Source organism: Myzus persicae, unplaced genomic scaffold, assembly GCF_001856785.1.
Source record: "Myzus persicae strain clone G006 unplaced genomic scaffold, MPER_G0061.0, whole genome shotgun sequence".
Taxonomy (NCBI): Eukaryota; Metazoa; Arthropoda; class Insecta; order Hemiptera; family Aphididae; genus Myzus; species Myzus persicae.
The window spans coordinates 48,786-64,412 of record NW_019104050.1 but is presented as its reverse complement, the minus strand read 5'-3'; the positions used below and the strand labels follow the sequence as shown (position 1 = coordinate 64,412).

The following is a 15,627-nucleotide window of genomic DNA, read 5'->3' as shown; positions in this document are numbered from 1 at the left end:
TATGTTGTTTTATATAAATAAATGTTTCATGTTGATATAAGATAACGACGAGACTCAAAACAATAACGCATTTTACTTATATCGAATATGCAACAAACATAAACTACATATAACATAAAATATAACTATATACTAATAAAGTATTTACACCTAAATTTAAACGTGTGTAAATATTCATAACTGATAGACATTAAATAATTAGGTAAATATATAATGTTCTATGTTATGTTATCAATTTTAACTTACCAACAAATTTCAATATTAATGTAATACTACAGGATGTAATAAAAAGACCTGACAAATAATGAAATTAAAATGAAAAATTGATGAAAGTCAAAAGTAAGAAAAAAATATGAAAATTATATGGATGATAAATAATTTATGATTTACTTATATTTGAAAAATCCCAAAAATAATATTTTGGAAAAAGTTATTACGTATGAAATTTATTTATGTGCTTATCGCCTAGTTCAAAAAAATATTGATGTTATAGAAAAATATGTAAAAAATAAACTACATGACTCAAATAAACGTTTGTACTACAACATTTTTTCTAAAAATTAGATTGCCAAATAGCTATTTTGAATTTAAAAATAAAAAAATTAGTACAATTTTTAATTTTTAATTTTAAATTCAATACAAATAAAATAAACAAATTATGCTGGGCTTGTGCGAGTGCAATCGTTTATAAATTATATTTAAAAAAAAATACTTTGATAATATATATTGATTAGAGTAACAGTTAATACGTTTGTTATTTTATTCTGTTAATCCTTATACATAGATCTTTCACCTTCATTATTTATTAAAATATATATTCTAATTTAAACAATTACATTTCATAATTTTATTTATGCATTTTCATTTAGCATCTGTTGTAGATGTTTTTAGTGATATAATAATAATACAGTTAACAAAAAGTTATAAATAGATATAAAAATATAAATTGTTTGGTTTAGTTTCTACCTAGAAATGTAGTATATGTACAGAGTGATTTTTTTTATCCACTCACCCTATTTTTATGCTTAAATTAAGCATACATTCAAATTCTGATGCTTAAAATTTTAAATACACTACAAGTACATATTTTTTAATCCTTAAGATTTCTTGTGCCACTTATGAATGTTTCAATGACAACACAAACTTAAATTTAATAGGAACCTCGTTTTTCATTTTTTATTATTAAGCAGGTATTTTTTTTTTCGAGAACTTTAATGAATCTAAATCAAAATTATTCAAATGAATAGTTTTTTACTTTTTAGTTATATAACTTATTGTATAATGGGTATAAGTAGATAAGAGGCTTAAACGATTTACTCGAGACATTAACTACTATATTGATTTATCAATATAAATATTTTGTAAAAATGATCCAAGTATAATAAATATTATATAACATAGTTTTATAGTTATAAAACCATTTTTAAGAATTACTATCCCCAGTATAAACACTTTAATAACTCTGGAAAAACTACACATTCGAATTTTGATTTTAATATATCAACGTTGTCAAGAAAAACATCCGCTAAATAATTTGGTGTAAAAAAGGGGGTTCTTATTTTAAAAATAGAAGTTTGTATCGCCACAGGACACTCCTTATATAGTTAAAAAAATATTAGAAATTTGAAAATATGTTTTAAGGTATAATTAAAAATTCTAGAATTTGAATAGATGTAATATCAAAGAGAAATATGGGTGTGTGAATACTTAAAAATCACCAGGTATGTATTTTTAAAAATTAATAATTAACAGTAATTTTACACTTTCTGTAAACCAGGTACCAGGTACTTAGGTACCTATATAAATACTGCTAAAATTAATTGTAATATGTAATTATGTAGGTATGACATAACAATATAAGTACACATCTTTACATAAGTCAACATTTTAAATTATTCATATTATGATATTTAGAGTGAAAAATGTGTGTAATAAATTGTCAGTTATACAATATCAATTGGTTTTTATATCTTCATACACGAACACGCGTCATAATATTAAAAACGCATCGTTTTAAGTAAAAGTTGATTAGATTATTTTTACTCTCAATATATTATATTATAATATACTATAGCTGCATGATACTGCAGCAGGGCGTTGTGCGTGACAAATTAAATGACCGTGAATTTACCACTTCTTAAACTCCGTTATAAATTGCATTGATTTTTAACACTGCAGTTATTTGGGTGGTTTTTACCAATTAATATTTTACAGTTAACAATCATATGCAATCATAATAACTATTTTATTTTCTGTAACCAATGGCCACTGCAGTATATAAAGACAACAAGTATAGTTTTTCGTCAGTTAATTACTAAAAAATTCAGAATTTATGTGTTGAAGAGTAAAATAATAACTCTTTTATTTTACATAACCTGCAATGGCTACCTGATAAACAAGCAGCAACATTGACTTGATTTTTGATTAAACTATTATACACGACTTTATCCACCTATTGTCTTCTTTACAAAGTCACTTTCATTCACGGAAATCATTCTACCAGATTTTCCAATACTTGTACACATACTATGGTCCCTTTTTAGCTTTCTACCTTCTTAAAAACTTATGACTTAAATGTAGGCACCACTAAACCGTCGAATGCGTGTAATGTGTATTAACTGAAGTCAATTCTGATCATTTGTTTTCTTTTATTTGTAATTACTATCACCTAAGTATCATTCAAATTCAATTAGGTTTTACTTGAAGTGTAATTGGCATAATATTATGTTCACACCATCTATTTATGAAATATGATTTAATTTTTTGTAAAGGTGTTATTGTACTAGTTTTCTGTACCTATTCCGTATTGTGTTATTAAATTAAATTCAGTTAAATTAAATTAATATTTTTAAATATTTTTAGAATGTTTCATGAATCAAAAAAATTAATAACTCATTTGTAGTTGTCCATACAGATCGTAATTCAATTCTGGACCGATTTAAATGGAACTACATATACCTGAAATTACGATTGGTTTTGACATTTTGTTGACAATTGCACATACACGAACATGAATAATTGCAAGATTGTAAGATGACTGCAGAGTTTTTGACGTTTAACATTATATCTATACAATATGTATTCGTTGTGAAATTAGAACTCATTACCACTTTTCACATGTATATAGGTAGTTTATTTTATAGTACAACTAACAATTATTTCCGAATTAAAAAATTTAAAAAATATCGATTTTATTATATAATTTAAAAGCATATTGTATTTAATAGTGAAAGTATATAATATAGTTATAAATAATAATATCATTGTATAGGCACATACAATTTTTTTTAAACGAACCCAATGGATGGGCTTAATTAATTATAATAAATACTACCTCTGTACGACGTGTAGAGCATGCGCACAAAACACTCTATATCTAGTATGCTCTACATCGCAAATCGACAAATTGGATTATACAATTTTAAGAATTTGCGCGGCGCAAATCTCTCACAAATATCGGGATGTAACCGGATTGGTCTTCAGTTTGATTAAGCGGATTCTCTGGTGTTATGCCTACCGTGGATCTATTTTCGTCTGATTGAGTTTTGGGCTTTGGTATATATTTCCATTTTAAGTGAACGAAATCACTGACGGCTGCCAACTTCTGCTGTTTGTAATACGATTGCACGATGTAGATTTCGACCGCAATAATTGTTATTTCGATGAAACACTGGAATAAAAAAGGAGACGTATAGATGTATTTACTATAAAATAATTTGTAGATGCACGTTGTGCACACTCATATGGAATATAAAATTAGATGATAAATTAACATTTATTGGGAATGAGGAGTTCTTGAATTAAGTTAATCATACCTATAATGATATTTTGTGAATTAAAAAAATACTTCTAAATGTAATATTCACACATCTAGGTAACAATTTTTTTAAGGTCTCCTCACACTGCAGCGGTGGCGGTGACGGTGGAGTTAAAATGAGTCTGTACACAATTCACCGCCAAGACAAAAGAATTGCACGTCCACCGCAGCAGTGTGACGTGTGGGCCGACCTTTACTGATAAAATATTTATTTAAAAATTGTACAAACCACAAAATATTCTACATCTCTAAAAATCTCCAGATTGATGGTGACGATGATTAGAAAAATTATGGCTGAGCATAAGTTAAAATAATAAATCACTAACCAAGCATAAATCTTTTCTGGAGAAACCTGAGAAAAAAAAAGATAAGTATTATGTTTAACTAGAAATTAAACTTTGCAATTTTTAATTATCAATAAGGACTATAATTTTAGAGATCTTTAGGGACGTTATTATCTGAGTTGCAACTGAATATTCTTTTTTATATATATTTTACTGAAAATGAGTATGTCGCAAATATCATAATATAAGTATTTCTTATTTTTCAAATTTTTATATCGGGTTCCATTATTATTTTGTTAGCAACTGACCTATATGCAATTTTCAAAAATTGTTGTCTATCCTGTCTCTCAGCGTTTATAAAAAAAAACCTGATGATGGATTATATTTTGAAAGTTTTCTAATTTTCTATTCAGAAAATAATATAAAATGTATAATATTATCATACTTAATTTACGAATGAAATGTTAATTTGAGTTTTTATGGATTTCTATTATAAATATTATATACCTATTGCATCTTCTGTATATATTTAAGATCTATTTTTTTGGACATATTTTTTAAAAAATGGCAAAAAAAAAAATTAATGCATTATTATTTATTATATATTATGAAATAAATAACGATTTCTGGGGCTTTAGGACGTGGCATCGACCTCAACTATTATTATAATTACAATGTAAACAATTATTGAATTATTATTGCTAATATATAGAAATATTAATAGATACTTACAGTGTACGTTGATTGTTTCAGGCTAATGTTTAAGTAGAATTCCATCACACCCCATGCCAATTTTACGATGAATATGTAGTCCATAAAAATTTCTATAATCATTCAAAACACCATAAAATACAATACATTTTTTTAATATTTATACATTTAATGCAATTGAGATTAGGTAATATCAGTTTGCACTCGTGGCACGGTTTTTAACTGTAAACTGTAAATTTTAAGTTGACCGGTACAGCTCTTGGTTATAACTGATCAATCGATTGATTGATTTGTTTAACGTTGTACCCTAATTAGAAAATAAAGTTATAGTAATGCTTATAATTAGGGCAATGAATTGAATGTCATATAAAATATTGATGAATTATCCATTAAAAACATACAGCAAAAATTAAAAAACATGTGAATGTATGCAAAAAAAAAAATATTAAAAAGTTATTTACAATTGTATATACAGAGTGATTCATCAAGCACGCAAACTCACATTTTTTTTTTAATAATTAATTTATCAAAATTTCGTTTTTTGGAATTTTTAATTTTACTTGGACTATTTTTAAAATTCTTAAGTCATTTTGTATTGCGCGAGGAGTATTATATTTCGATACAAACTTCTGTTTTTTAAATAAGAACCTTCCTTTTTTACTCTAAATTATTTTTATTATAAATTATTATAATTTTTTGCAATTATAGATATTTCTTTTACAAAAATATAAATATATTTGATATTGGCTTTAGTATGTATTATACTTGGGCCATTTTTACAAACTATTTATGTTCATGAATTAATATTAATCAATAATCGCTAAATTTAATAATAGCAATCACCAGTCCCCATTTATTACAAATCCATTATCATGGACCTATATCCTTAGTACTTATATACGAAGTTAAATAACTTAAAAACCGTAATCATACTAATTTTGATTCTGATACTTCAACATTTAGTGTAATCGGTTGATTTTATTAAATTCCATAATTCATTTTTAGATGTGACTTAAAATGCTCAAAATACATGTCATATTTTTCTACTTTGGCGCCAATTACAAACGCACCTAAATTTACCTATTGGTGGCCAAAATTACAAGTAATAAAATTCCATTTTCCGTGCATTTATAATAGTTATAATATTTGAATGCCAACGATTACTCGATTACTTATAAAATTAATAAATACTTAACACTCAGGAGAGGTAAAATTCTGGTATTCGTATAAACGTTTCTGCCCGTAGAATTGAAATGTATTGTCACATTAATTTTTTCATCTAAATAATAATCAGGAATGGCATCAAGACTAAATGTTTGTTCTGTAGAATTTTCAGAGCCGGTATGCTGATAATATTGATAGTAGTTTGACAAGCGTTGTAAGAAATCGTTCATTATAATTAAAGTGGTCAAAAACTAAATAAAAATAAAACAATATAATATTAATAATATTTTATACATCATACTTATGTAAAATCATCATATCCTTAATTACGAGAACCTACATAAAACCATTAAACTCAAACGTTATTATTATAAATACTGTTTTCAAATAAAAATGCAAAATGGTTTTATATCAGTCTCTAAGAATATTAACTAAAAAGGTACAACTATTTTATTCTATTCTACTATTGCACTAATATACATTATAATATACACTTAACATTAATAATTTGTTTATTATTCCGAAAAATTGCCATTATATTGTTTTCTATGCTTATCAAATAAAATAGTAAAATAACTTTCTACGTATATAAATTCTGAATTCATTTTTAATTTTAATAAAATAATCATGGTTCTAAAATATACACAAGTACGTATTGTATTCAAATACTGCATGATTTTTTAATAGAATTCAGTAGGTACCCTTAAAATCTTAAAGTAATTATTGAAATTGATGTGTAGTGTATATTCAGGTGTAGATGTGTTCCTATACTATAATATTACACTTACACCTGATGGCTAATGTATTCTAATTCAACTTACTTCATGTACGTCATAATGTAGTAGTAATTATTATTTTACATCACAAATATACTAAATGAGATTTAATCAAGTAAAGAAAATACATTAAAAATGATCATGTAGTGTGTAGGACTGTAGATACCTACCTATTATAGATACGAGTGTTTTTAATATTAGCGTATAATTGTATATTAAAATATTATATTACAACTTACTATATTAAAAATGTAAATACAACTAACGCCATGACGAATAGAACAACATCCGAAACACGAGTTTGTCATGATAATCACCTTGTAATTAATGTGTTATTAAAATATTGAGAAATGAAGTATTAATACATAGTTTATAGAACCATAATATGCTGTGAATTGATTATTTTTTGAATGTAATTGTTCACTATAAATTAACAATCGTTATAAAAATGAAAGAAAAAATATTGTTCTTTAATTTTATTTTTATTTTCTGTCTATATAATGATAATCCAACGACCTACACCTACCAACTGGCCACTAGACACTAGTTTAATTTATGATTATACGATTTCAATGTTTCCAAAATAAATAAGATCTTCATTTGTTGAGTTAGTACTATGCTAACATGAATTTTGTACCTTAGTCTTGGTGTGAATTATGTAGATAAAAAATAGTGATTGTAGTAGGTATAATATTAGTACCAATATTATATTGTATTGTATAACTTCAATTAATTATTTATCATCGATAAAATGATAACTGGTAACTCGTCTGTTTTAGAAGGTATATCTAATTGTGGTAAAAATTACGCCACAAACAATTATTACACTAAACTTTTTTTTTTTTATTCCAATAAAGAAAAACCTGCAAAGAAACTAGTATTAATTTTTAAAGATAAAGGTGCTAAAGTTAAAAATGATATTCATTATTAACTAAAAATAATTTATACATTTTCGCGGAGTGACGAATATTGTAAAATTTGAATGCTTGTAAAATAAATGGTGAACACATATTTTTCTTATTTTTTAACTGCTGTTATAAATAATTACGAAGACTCTTTTATTAAGGCATCATGATTTTTACTTACTAACAACAATTTTTATCGTACATACATAAAAACAAAATTCAAAAAGTCAACAATTTGAAATGTATGATCAACAGAGTCAAAATATTAAAAAAATTATATTATGTCTAAAAAATGATAATACCTATAAATATTTATTATAAACATTATTTATAAGCATTTAAAGTGTTTTCAGTTATTCATTTTTGAATAAAGTACGACAAAAACACTTTAAAATAATACAATTATTCAAGTTAATAATACACAATTTTGACAGTACGCGTAATAGTTAATCGTAATTCTTAATGCATGCAAGTACAAACAATATGTGATTGTTACAATAAATTGAACTGTGAAATCAACTAGGTACCTGGTTAAGGTATTTCTCAATAAGTATTATGGTTTTAAATTATTTTTCAAAAATATTTTAACTATAGTTACCTATAAAAATTTTTTATTCATAATTTGTGCACTTTTTGATATACTTAAAATACTATGAAGAATAAGGATTTTAGGTTAGGTTTAATATTATATGAATAAAAAATATATTTGGTTTGTTGGATGGACTCAATAATTGAGAACTTAATATAATTAAATGAAATAGTTATTATACACCATCGTTGTATTTAATTGAGGATATTATATAATATGGAATAATATCAATTATAAATTTACATCTACAAAAATGAAATTGAAAATTTTTTAAAACCTATAAAAAATAAATACTTTTTAAAATGCAACATGATAATATGCATTTTTGTCAATTCTATTTGTTGCGCATGAAGTTATGTTTAAAATGTGGTAGCATAATTAGTTCTGTATAATATTGGTTATGTACGGTGGCACTCTAGATCCTTCTTGGGTTTGGCCCGAAGTTCTTTCATTGAAAGCTGACGACGAAGAATAATCGACGCCTTTAGACACCACTTCTCCTCGTGATACATATTTCCATTTGAGTTGTACTATGTCATTCAGCATATTTTTTTCTTCAGCAATATAGTACGAGTGAATTATTACGATTTCAAGACTTATAATAGCAATGTATATCAATTTCTAAAACAGTAATCATAACATAAAATCAATTAATATTTAGTATACGTAAGTTAAACATAATTGGTAATTTTAAATTGTAATAAATCAATATTGCATTCCAGTGAGGTTTCAATGGAATTAAATATAATATAATAATTAACTATTTCTGTGCTGGAAAATTGTTTTCACAAAATACTAAATCAAACTAAAAAGCAATCAATTAATTTAAAATTGTGTAAAATATGATTTAAAATTAATTTTTATAATTTCACAAAAAATATGTGTGAACATTTATAATCAGATAAAAATAAAAAATAATAGAATTTACAAATTTTTTGAGGGCATATTTTGTTAGTAATTTGTATAACGGTTGATTAAAAATAATTAAGTTAATTGAGTATTATATTCTATGCAATAATGTTAATAATATACATTTAGAAGATAGTACCGGTACTATATGGTACAGAAATTGTGTTATGGTAGTATTGTTATAATGTTATTATGGTACCAATACACAAATATTATTTTTATAATAATGCATAACAAATCATACATACATACATTTCGTAACATTATATTTAAACGCGAAAATAAATTTCCAAACTTTTAAATCATTTCAAAACATGTAGGTATAGAACTATAGAACCATTCAAAATGAACTTGTCTGTTTTTAAAGACATTTATACTTTATAGGTATAGTGTACCTACAATATTATAGTTATTATAACACACAATAGAAGGTTTTATATAACACAATGATGATTTATAGTAGTTATTTAATGTTCTCATAATCACATAATACGATAATTATTTACTCGCTTTTTTCATTAAGCCATATTATTTTTAATACATCGGCAGTTTTTTAAATCAGAGTTTATTAATAGTGACCGATATATTATGTTACCAAATTTTAAGATTTAGTGGTTTTCCCACTTGATTTGCAGTTGTTGCTTTAAATAATTCAGAAATAATTACTGTGCAAGTACTTAGTTTAAAAGTTTGAAAATTTAAATTTTTTTATAGATATTTCAATATAAAAAATGAATAATTTCTTAAGTATAATTAGAAATAAAAATTATATTCAATTTTAGACTAACTTGTATTTACACTTATGAATTATGATATTGATTTTATTGTTATTAGTTTGTTACATAATATTAAAGTCCCTGAATTATTATGAGTTTATGACCAATTTTTTTTTCTGATGATATACATACCACAAAAAAATGTCCAAAATGTTGTTGCATCATTGTGAATAGTGTATGTATCAGAATTGAATGTCTCATCATCAATATTAAGTAATGGAGCAAGTGCAATACCATAAACATTAAATTCCCGTAATAAATTACTAGCCACAGGTAGATTTTTTGAGGAGCACGCTACAATGATAAGTTCACACGAAATAATTATGATATTTTACATTGTAATATTTGTCAAAGGTTCTATAATAATATTAATATATATATATATATTACTTTGAAGGTGGATTGCTTGAGACAGCAATTCGAGATGAATTCCAAAACGACCCAACTGATTGTTATTATGAATACGTAATCCATGTATATTCCTGAATCAAGTTTACACATATAGTTAGCCGAGATGACAGTATTTTATTAAATAATTATAATATGATATATAAAAATTAATCAAAATTGGAAATATGTTTTTGGATAGGTATTAAACACTTACCACTCATCACAGGAATTCTTTCAATATCCGACCAGTAATCAGCAGACTCATCGTCTGCAGTGCTATTGTCAAAGGTATTGAGGGTATTAGCAGAAGCATTATTGCCATTTGAATTGATAACCCACTTGAATCGTTCATACTGTTCATTACGGTGATAAATGTGTTTTAACGCTTCCGTAATATTCCAAACCTGTAATAGTAATGATGAATTCTGTTACTATAATATAAATAATATAGTAGTTTCGTCGTTTTGTGTTTAGTTGTCTGACGACTACAGGTGTTTCTAAAAAGATGAGTTGTACTTTCTGAAATGAGCTTGAATACCGTTGAATGATTCATAATTTATTGTATTATTTTCAATTTAGACACTTTAAAATTAACTGGTAAACTAGTACATTGTGTTCAAATATTTGATTCAGAGAATTATTCTAAATGTTCAGAAAATAATAGGATTGAAAATCCTTTTCCCGGTAGTTATGTACCACAACTGTCACCCTACTTTACTATTGACACCTACTCTTCCTGTATGCGTATTATTTATACCTAGCCTACCATCTCGGTTACGCGATTGCACATTAATGTACGGTAGAATATACTATAATTAGCCTTAAGCAGAACGCCAGTCCATAGCAATTGATACTCACTGAGGTTCGTGTCTGATGTCATCACGTTTTAGAGCATTAAAAATTCGAACCTTAAAGTTGAGTAAGGATTCAAATAGAAGATTTGATTTGGTTAATAGGTATATTTCAAGTGGTTAAAAATGTAAATTCTGGTTACTTATTTTTTTTAAATTAATTGGGGAAAACCAAAAAACGGAAATATTAATGCGACATCAATTTTGTACAAAATCGTATTAGTTTTTTTTAGTTATAAGTTATAACTCAAAATAGATTAACCATAGGAATTTGAAATTTTCAAAAAACATTTTCATAATAACTTTTAAGTCATTACTATTTTTTAGAGATCATTAATTTTCTTTTACAAAAATGCGAATTTAGGTTTTTTTATTGAATAAACCTTTGCACCCATTGCCATTTGACTGTTATATACATTATTATAAAATAACTTGTATGACACTTAAACTTTGTGTTTGTATATAGAACAGTTCTTTCGAGAAGGCCATTTGCAATAATATATTTTATAATGGGAACATTTATATTTTAGTATGGGTAAGTTAAATGATCCTCTGTACAACACATATGGCATATGTCACATTGATATAAATATGGATATTAAACAAGCACCAACAGTCAATGATAACATGTTTGTGTCCCCTCTGAAATGGCTATGATGGCAAATGAATGGCAATAATATTTTATTTTAGATAGATTTTGCTATCAACAAATAAAGATTTTTTTTTAAATTTATTTAAAAATTAATTTTTATCACTAAACAAAAATAATATGAATAATATTGTGATGTGCAATATTTGCATATTTAATAAAACGTGGTTGATTTTTAATATTATTGATATTAGATACAGCCATATGGGCACGCAAGATGTAGGTGCAAAGTTCCAATTTTGTTTTATTATGTCATAAGCTTGTAAATACTGTAATCAAACAAGTATTTTTATGAGCAGTTAAATCAATAAAATTAGTATTATTACTTATTAGGTATATGTTATGCGAGAAAAGGACATACGAATAATTTATCTTGGGCAAATAATAATTTTCTGATGAACATTAATCGTAGATTAAATAACGTCAAATAATTAAAAATAATATTGGTAGGTACCCCACAATAACATAATAAATAAAAAGTAAAAATATGATATTTTACAGTTGTATTATATTATGATACCCACATACCTAGTATAAAATAAGATTAGAATCATTATCAAAATAAGAATTTTAACTAATGAGTGACAGTGAACAAAAATACTAATACCATAATTTATAACATTAACACGCATGTATTAAAAAAATATGAATTTACTTTCTACGGGTGCACAATAAATTAATTATATGTTCAACACAGTTTATAGTTCTTACTATGTTTATAATTGCAATCGCACTGACGCCATGGTGTAATGGACAACATCCGAAGCAAGTCTTTAACATAGTTTTAACAAAATACCACAACTTAAAATGATTAATGGAAAAGAACTTAAAAAATTAGCAAATCATTAAGATTTGTATTATGTTATAAAATTATAGATTATTGCTATAAAGCTTAAAAGTTAAAGACGTAAGTAATGTAATTATTTGCAGGTAGGTACACGCACCAACACGATTTGGAAACAACTAATTTAATAATGATGAAAAAAATAGCCGAGAGAACGTTGTTTGTAGTTTTACACTGTCGTACTGCAAACTTGTTTTTGATAAAAATATTATAAAATATACATATATTGTATACCCACGTTAAAAGAGCTGATAAGTGAAAATATATGATAAGTGATGGGTATGATCTAAACCAGCGGTTCTCAAACTGTGGTACTCATACTAACGGTTTCTGATGGTACACAGAAGAATACATATTGATAAGTGGGTGGCCCTTTCTTGGGGTGGCATGGAAAATTAATAAATTAATATTTTTACTAATGCTTGTAAAGGATTTAATGTTATTTTATATTTTGTGGAAATAGGCACTAAATAGTAATATACTACTATACTGTTAAATGCACCTAAATTATTATTTTTCAATAATATTATTGTTAAAATTGGTTTGCAATTTCGAAAAGTTCTATTTATAGTAATTAATGGTACATGGTATACATGGTCAATAATACACATGAGTGGTAAGTGAAAAAAAAAGTTTGAGAATCTCTGATCTAAACGTCCTGTTTCATTAAGTTTTAATTTAAGAACGCTGTACAAAGTACAGAATAATTGTACATCAATTGGATTATCAAAGGAACCTTTTCGTTTATTTATTAATTATATTATTTTATATTTACATATTTTGAATGAAAATACACAAAGATAAAACATTATTGACATTATCATAATTTATTATATCATCCAACTATTACAAATTATAAACAAAATATTAATACTAATTAAAATAATATTAATTCGGTCAACTTTTTTTTTAGAACCGCTGTTAAAAATATAATTTATTGATCTTAATTCTGATATTTGATGTTTAAAAGTAGTAAAAACACACGTGTTCCCCCCCCCCCTACAGTTCCAAATCCTACAGTACCACACAACCTACAGCTAATGGCCTCAGTCGCCGAAGCTTAAAAAAAAAAAAAAGTAGTAAAGCGATAATATAATAATAATAATATACACTAGTGCTGGGTTGCATGAATAATCGCCAATTACTGAAGATTTATTGAATCAATGGTGAGGCAATGGTCTCTTAAGCAGTCTTAAGTATTTGAATGAAGTGTCCTGGTGTCCAGGGTTTGACCGGTATTTTGGATAATCCATCTCATATGTACCTTATTTTAAAATTTTTTCTTATCATTTATAATTTTTAAATTTCAACGATGATTGACAATGTGTTTATTTTTAAGTAAGAAAAACGAAATGTTACATCGAAGCAAAATGTAATTTTAGTTACCAAATGTTAACTAAGAAAAATGTGTAAAAGGAAAAGCGGGTGCCCATATTCTCCTTGAATTTCGTTTTCATTAGCTTAACTTATTTATTTACATATTTTAAGGTTTCAACTCAGTACCATCTGCATAATCATTAGTCATTACATATGGCTTTGTGTTTTTGAAAAAATAAAAACGACCACAATAGCAATAGTTTTAAATAATCGCTTTGATATTAAAATTAGGTAAGAATGCTAAATTGCTAATTAAGACCTGCTGAAATTGATACACACTTGTAATACGGAGACGAGTAACATTCGATTAGATTTTCATATTCCTTTAGAGTTGTAGGTGTAAAAATCGCGTTTATTATGACTAGAGCCAGAATTATAATATACATTTTCATATTCATATGAATATATGCACAACTTTTAAATCATACTAATTTCATTGATTACATTTTATTTTACATATTTGAAGAATCAAGGCAAATTTGTTAACCTATTTCCTAGGGAATGAATATTCAATTGTATTAGTATATAGGTAAAAATGTTGCGGTGAACCGCTCGACTTTCACTTTGATCTATTTCTACCTAACTGTCTAAATATTTAGTTTGAGAACCGTTTAGAGTTACCCAGGAGCCACCAAAAGGACACGGTTCTCATTGACCCCCAAAAATTATTTGACTTAATTTTTAGATTAAAGTCGAGTATTTTTGAATAATTATTTAGTATTTATTATTTTGAATAACTATTACATACCCAAAGATCATTCTTGAAATATTTTTGTTTTTATAGTCGTTTATTGCGTTATTTGTATGGATTAGTCATTTTTTTATATTACATCTTATAGGTTTTTGCCTACATAAGTTGCAACTGTTAATTTGAATGTATACACACTGTTTTGAACATTTGAAATTATAATTTTTAAAAGGTTCTCAAACTCCTACTCAATAATATAGGTGGAAATAGATTTGGCGGAAATGAAAATCGAACCTTTTTCGTTTGGCAGAAATTAGAGTTGGCGGAAACGAAGACCACCCATAAAAAGATGGCTATACTGCCGTAATTCTATGTATATATTATACACAAATAAACGTTTTTGTTAAATATTTGAATTAATTAATTTTTATTTGATATTATGATAAAATATTATTGTAACGATGTACAGATTAGCTAATGAGATGGCGACAAAATTGCTTATTTAAACAGAACACAGGAACTCAGCAGAGTATGATAATATAAATCATTGGTATAGCCAACCAGTGGAGTTCGAATAGTGAAGTAGGGACAACAAAAATCTATAGTATAACATATGTAGGTACTAGGTATAATAACCTACTTTATAGATAAATCATAATAATTGAATTTGTTTCAATTCGTACTCCACTACTCCTGTCATCTTATTAACTTCCCTTAAGAAAGGAGTTATTCGGGTGATAGGGTACTGTATAATATTATTACTATCAACGATTTAATAAACCTTGTGTACTTATTGTTAAATCTTGTTTAATTGTGTTTGTCTATGAACGCTTCAGGTTATAAGTTTCTAATAGCTGTAAAATATAACTTAGAAAACTTTATTTGTACCCATTCAAC

General features: G+C 25.8%; 2 protein-coding genes across 2 annotated transcripts; both read right to left on the bottom strand.

Moving 5' to 3' along the window:
* Window positions 1-3,241: 3,241 nt before the first annotated feature.
* On the bottom strand, window positions 3,242-7,361 carry LOC111038079. Its single transcript, XM_022321016.1, has 5 exons — window positions 6,992-7,361; window positions 6,008-6,227; window positions 4,834-4,925; window positions 4,047-4,169; window positions 3,242-3,670 (listed from the first exon to the last, which is right to left on the bottom strand). The coding sequence occupies exons 1-5, from the start codon at window positions 7,058-7,060 to the stop codon at window positions 3,422-3,424; spliced, it is 753 nt and encodes a 250-aa protein (XP_022176708.1). The 5' UTR covers window positions 7,061-7,361; the 3' UTR covers window positions 3,242-3,421.
* Window positions 7,362-8,524: 1,163 nt separating this feature from the next.
* Window positions 8,525-12,822, bottom strand: LOC111038078. The gene is made up of 5 exons (XM_022321015.1): window positions 12,533-12,822; window positions 10,536-10,725; window positions 10,322-10,413; window positions 10,064-10,225; window positions 8,525-8,867 (listed from the first exon to the last, which is right to left on the bottom strand). The coding sequence occupies exons 1-5, from the start codon at window positions 12,599-12,601 to the stop codon at window positions 8,625-8,627; spliced, it is 756 nt and encodes a 251-aa protein (XP_022176707.1). The 5' UTR covers window positions 12,602-12,822; the 3' UTR covers window positions 8,525-8,624.
* Between the last annotated feature and the right edge of the window lie 2,805 nt (window positions 12,823-15,627).

What these genes read in the sequence shown, in the direction of transcription:
- LOC111038079 (XM_022321016.1), bottom strand. Translation starts at nt 7,060, where the DNA reads ATGACAAACTCGTGTTTCGGATGTTGTTCTATTCGTCATGGCGTTAGT. An exon ending in AATTTTACCTCTCCTGAGTG is followed by an intron (nt 4,926 to 6,007) that starts TTAAGTATTTAT and finishes GAATGATTATAG; the next exon opens with AAATTTTTATGGACTACATA. An exon ending in TGAAACAATCAACGTACACT is followed by an intron (nt 4,170 to 4,833) that starts GTAAGTATCTAT and finishes TTTTTTTCTCAG; the next exon opens with GTTTCTCCAGAAAAGATTTA.
- LOC111038078 (XM_022321015.1), bottom strand. Translation starts at nt 12,601, where the DNA reads ATGTTAAAGACTTGCTTCGGATGTTGTCCATTACACCATGGCGTCAGT. An exon ending in CGATTGCAATTATAAACATA is followed by an intron (nt 10,726 to 12,532) that starts GTAAGAACTATA and finishes TTACTATTACAG; the next exon opens with GTTTGGAATATTACGGAAGC. An exon ending in ATTTTGGACATTTTTTTGTG is followed by an intron (nt 8,868 to 10,063) that starts GTATGTATATCA and finishes TTACTGTTTTAG; the next exon opens with AAATTGATATACATTGCTAT.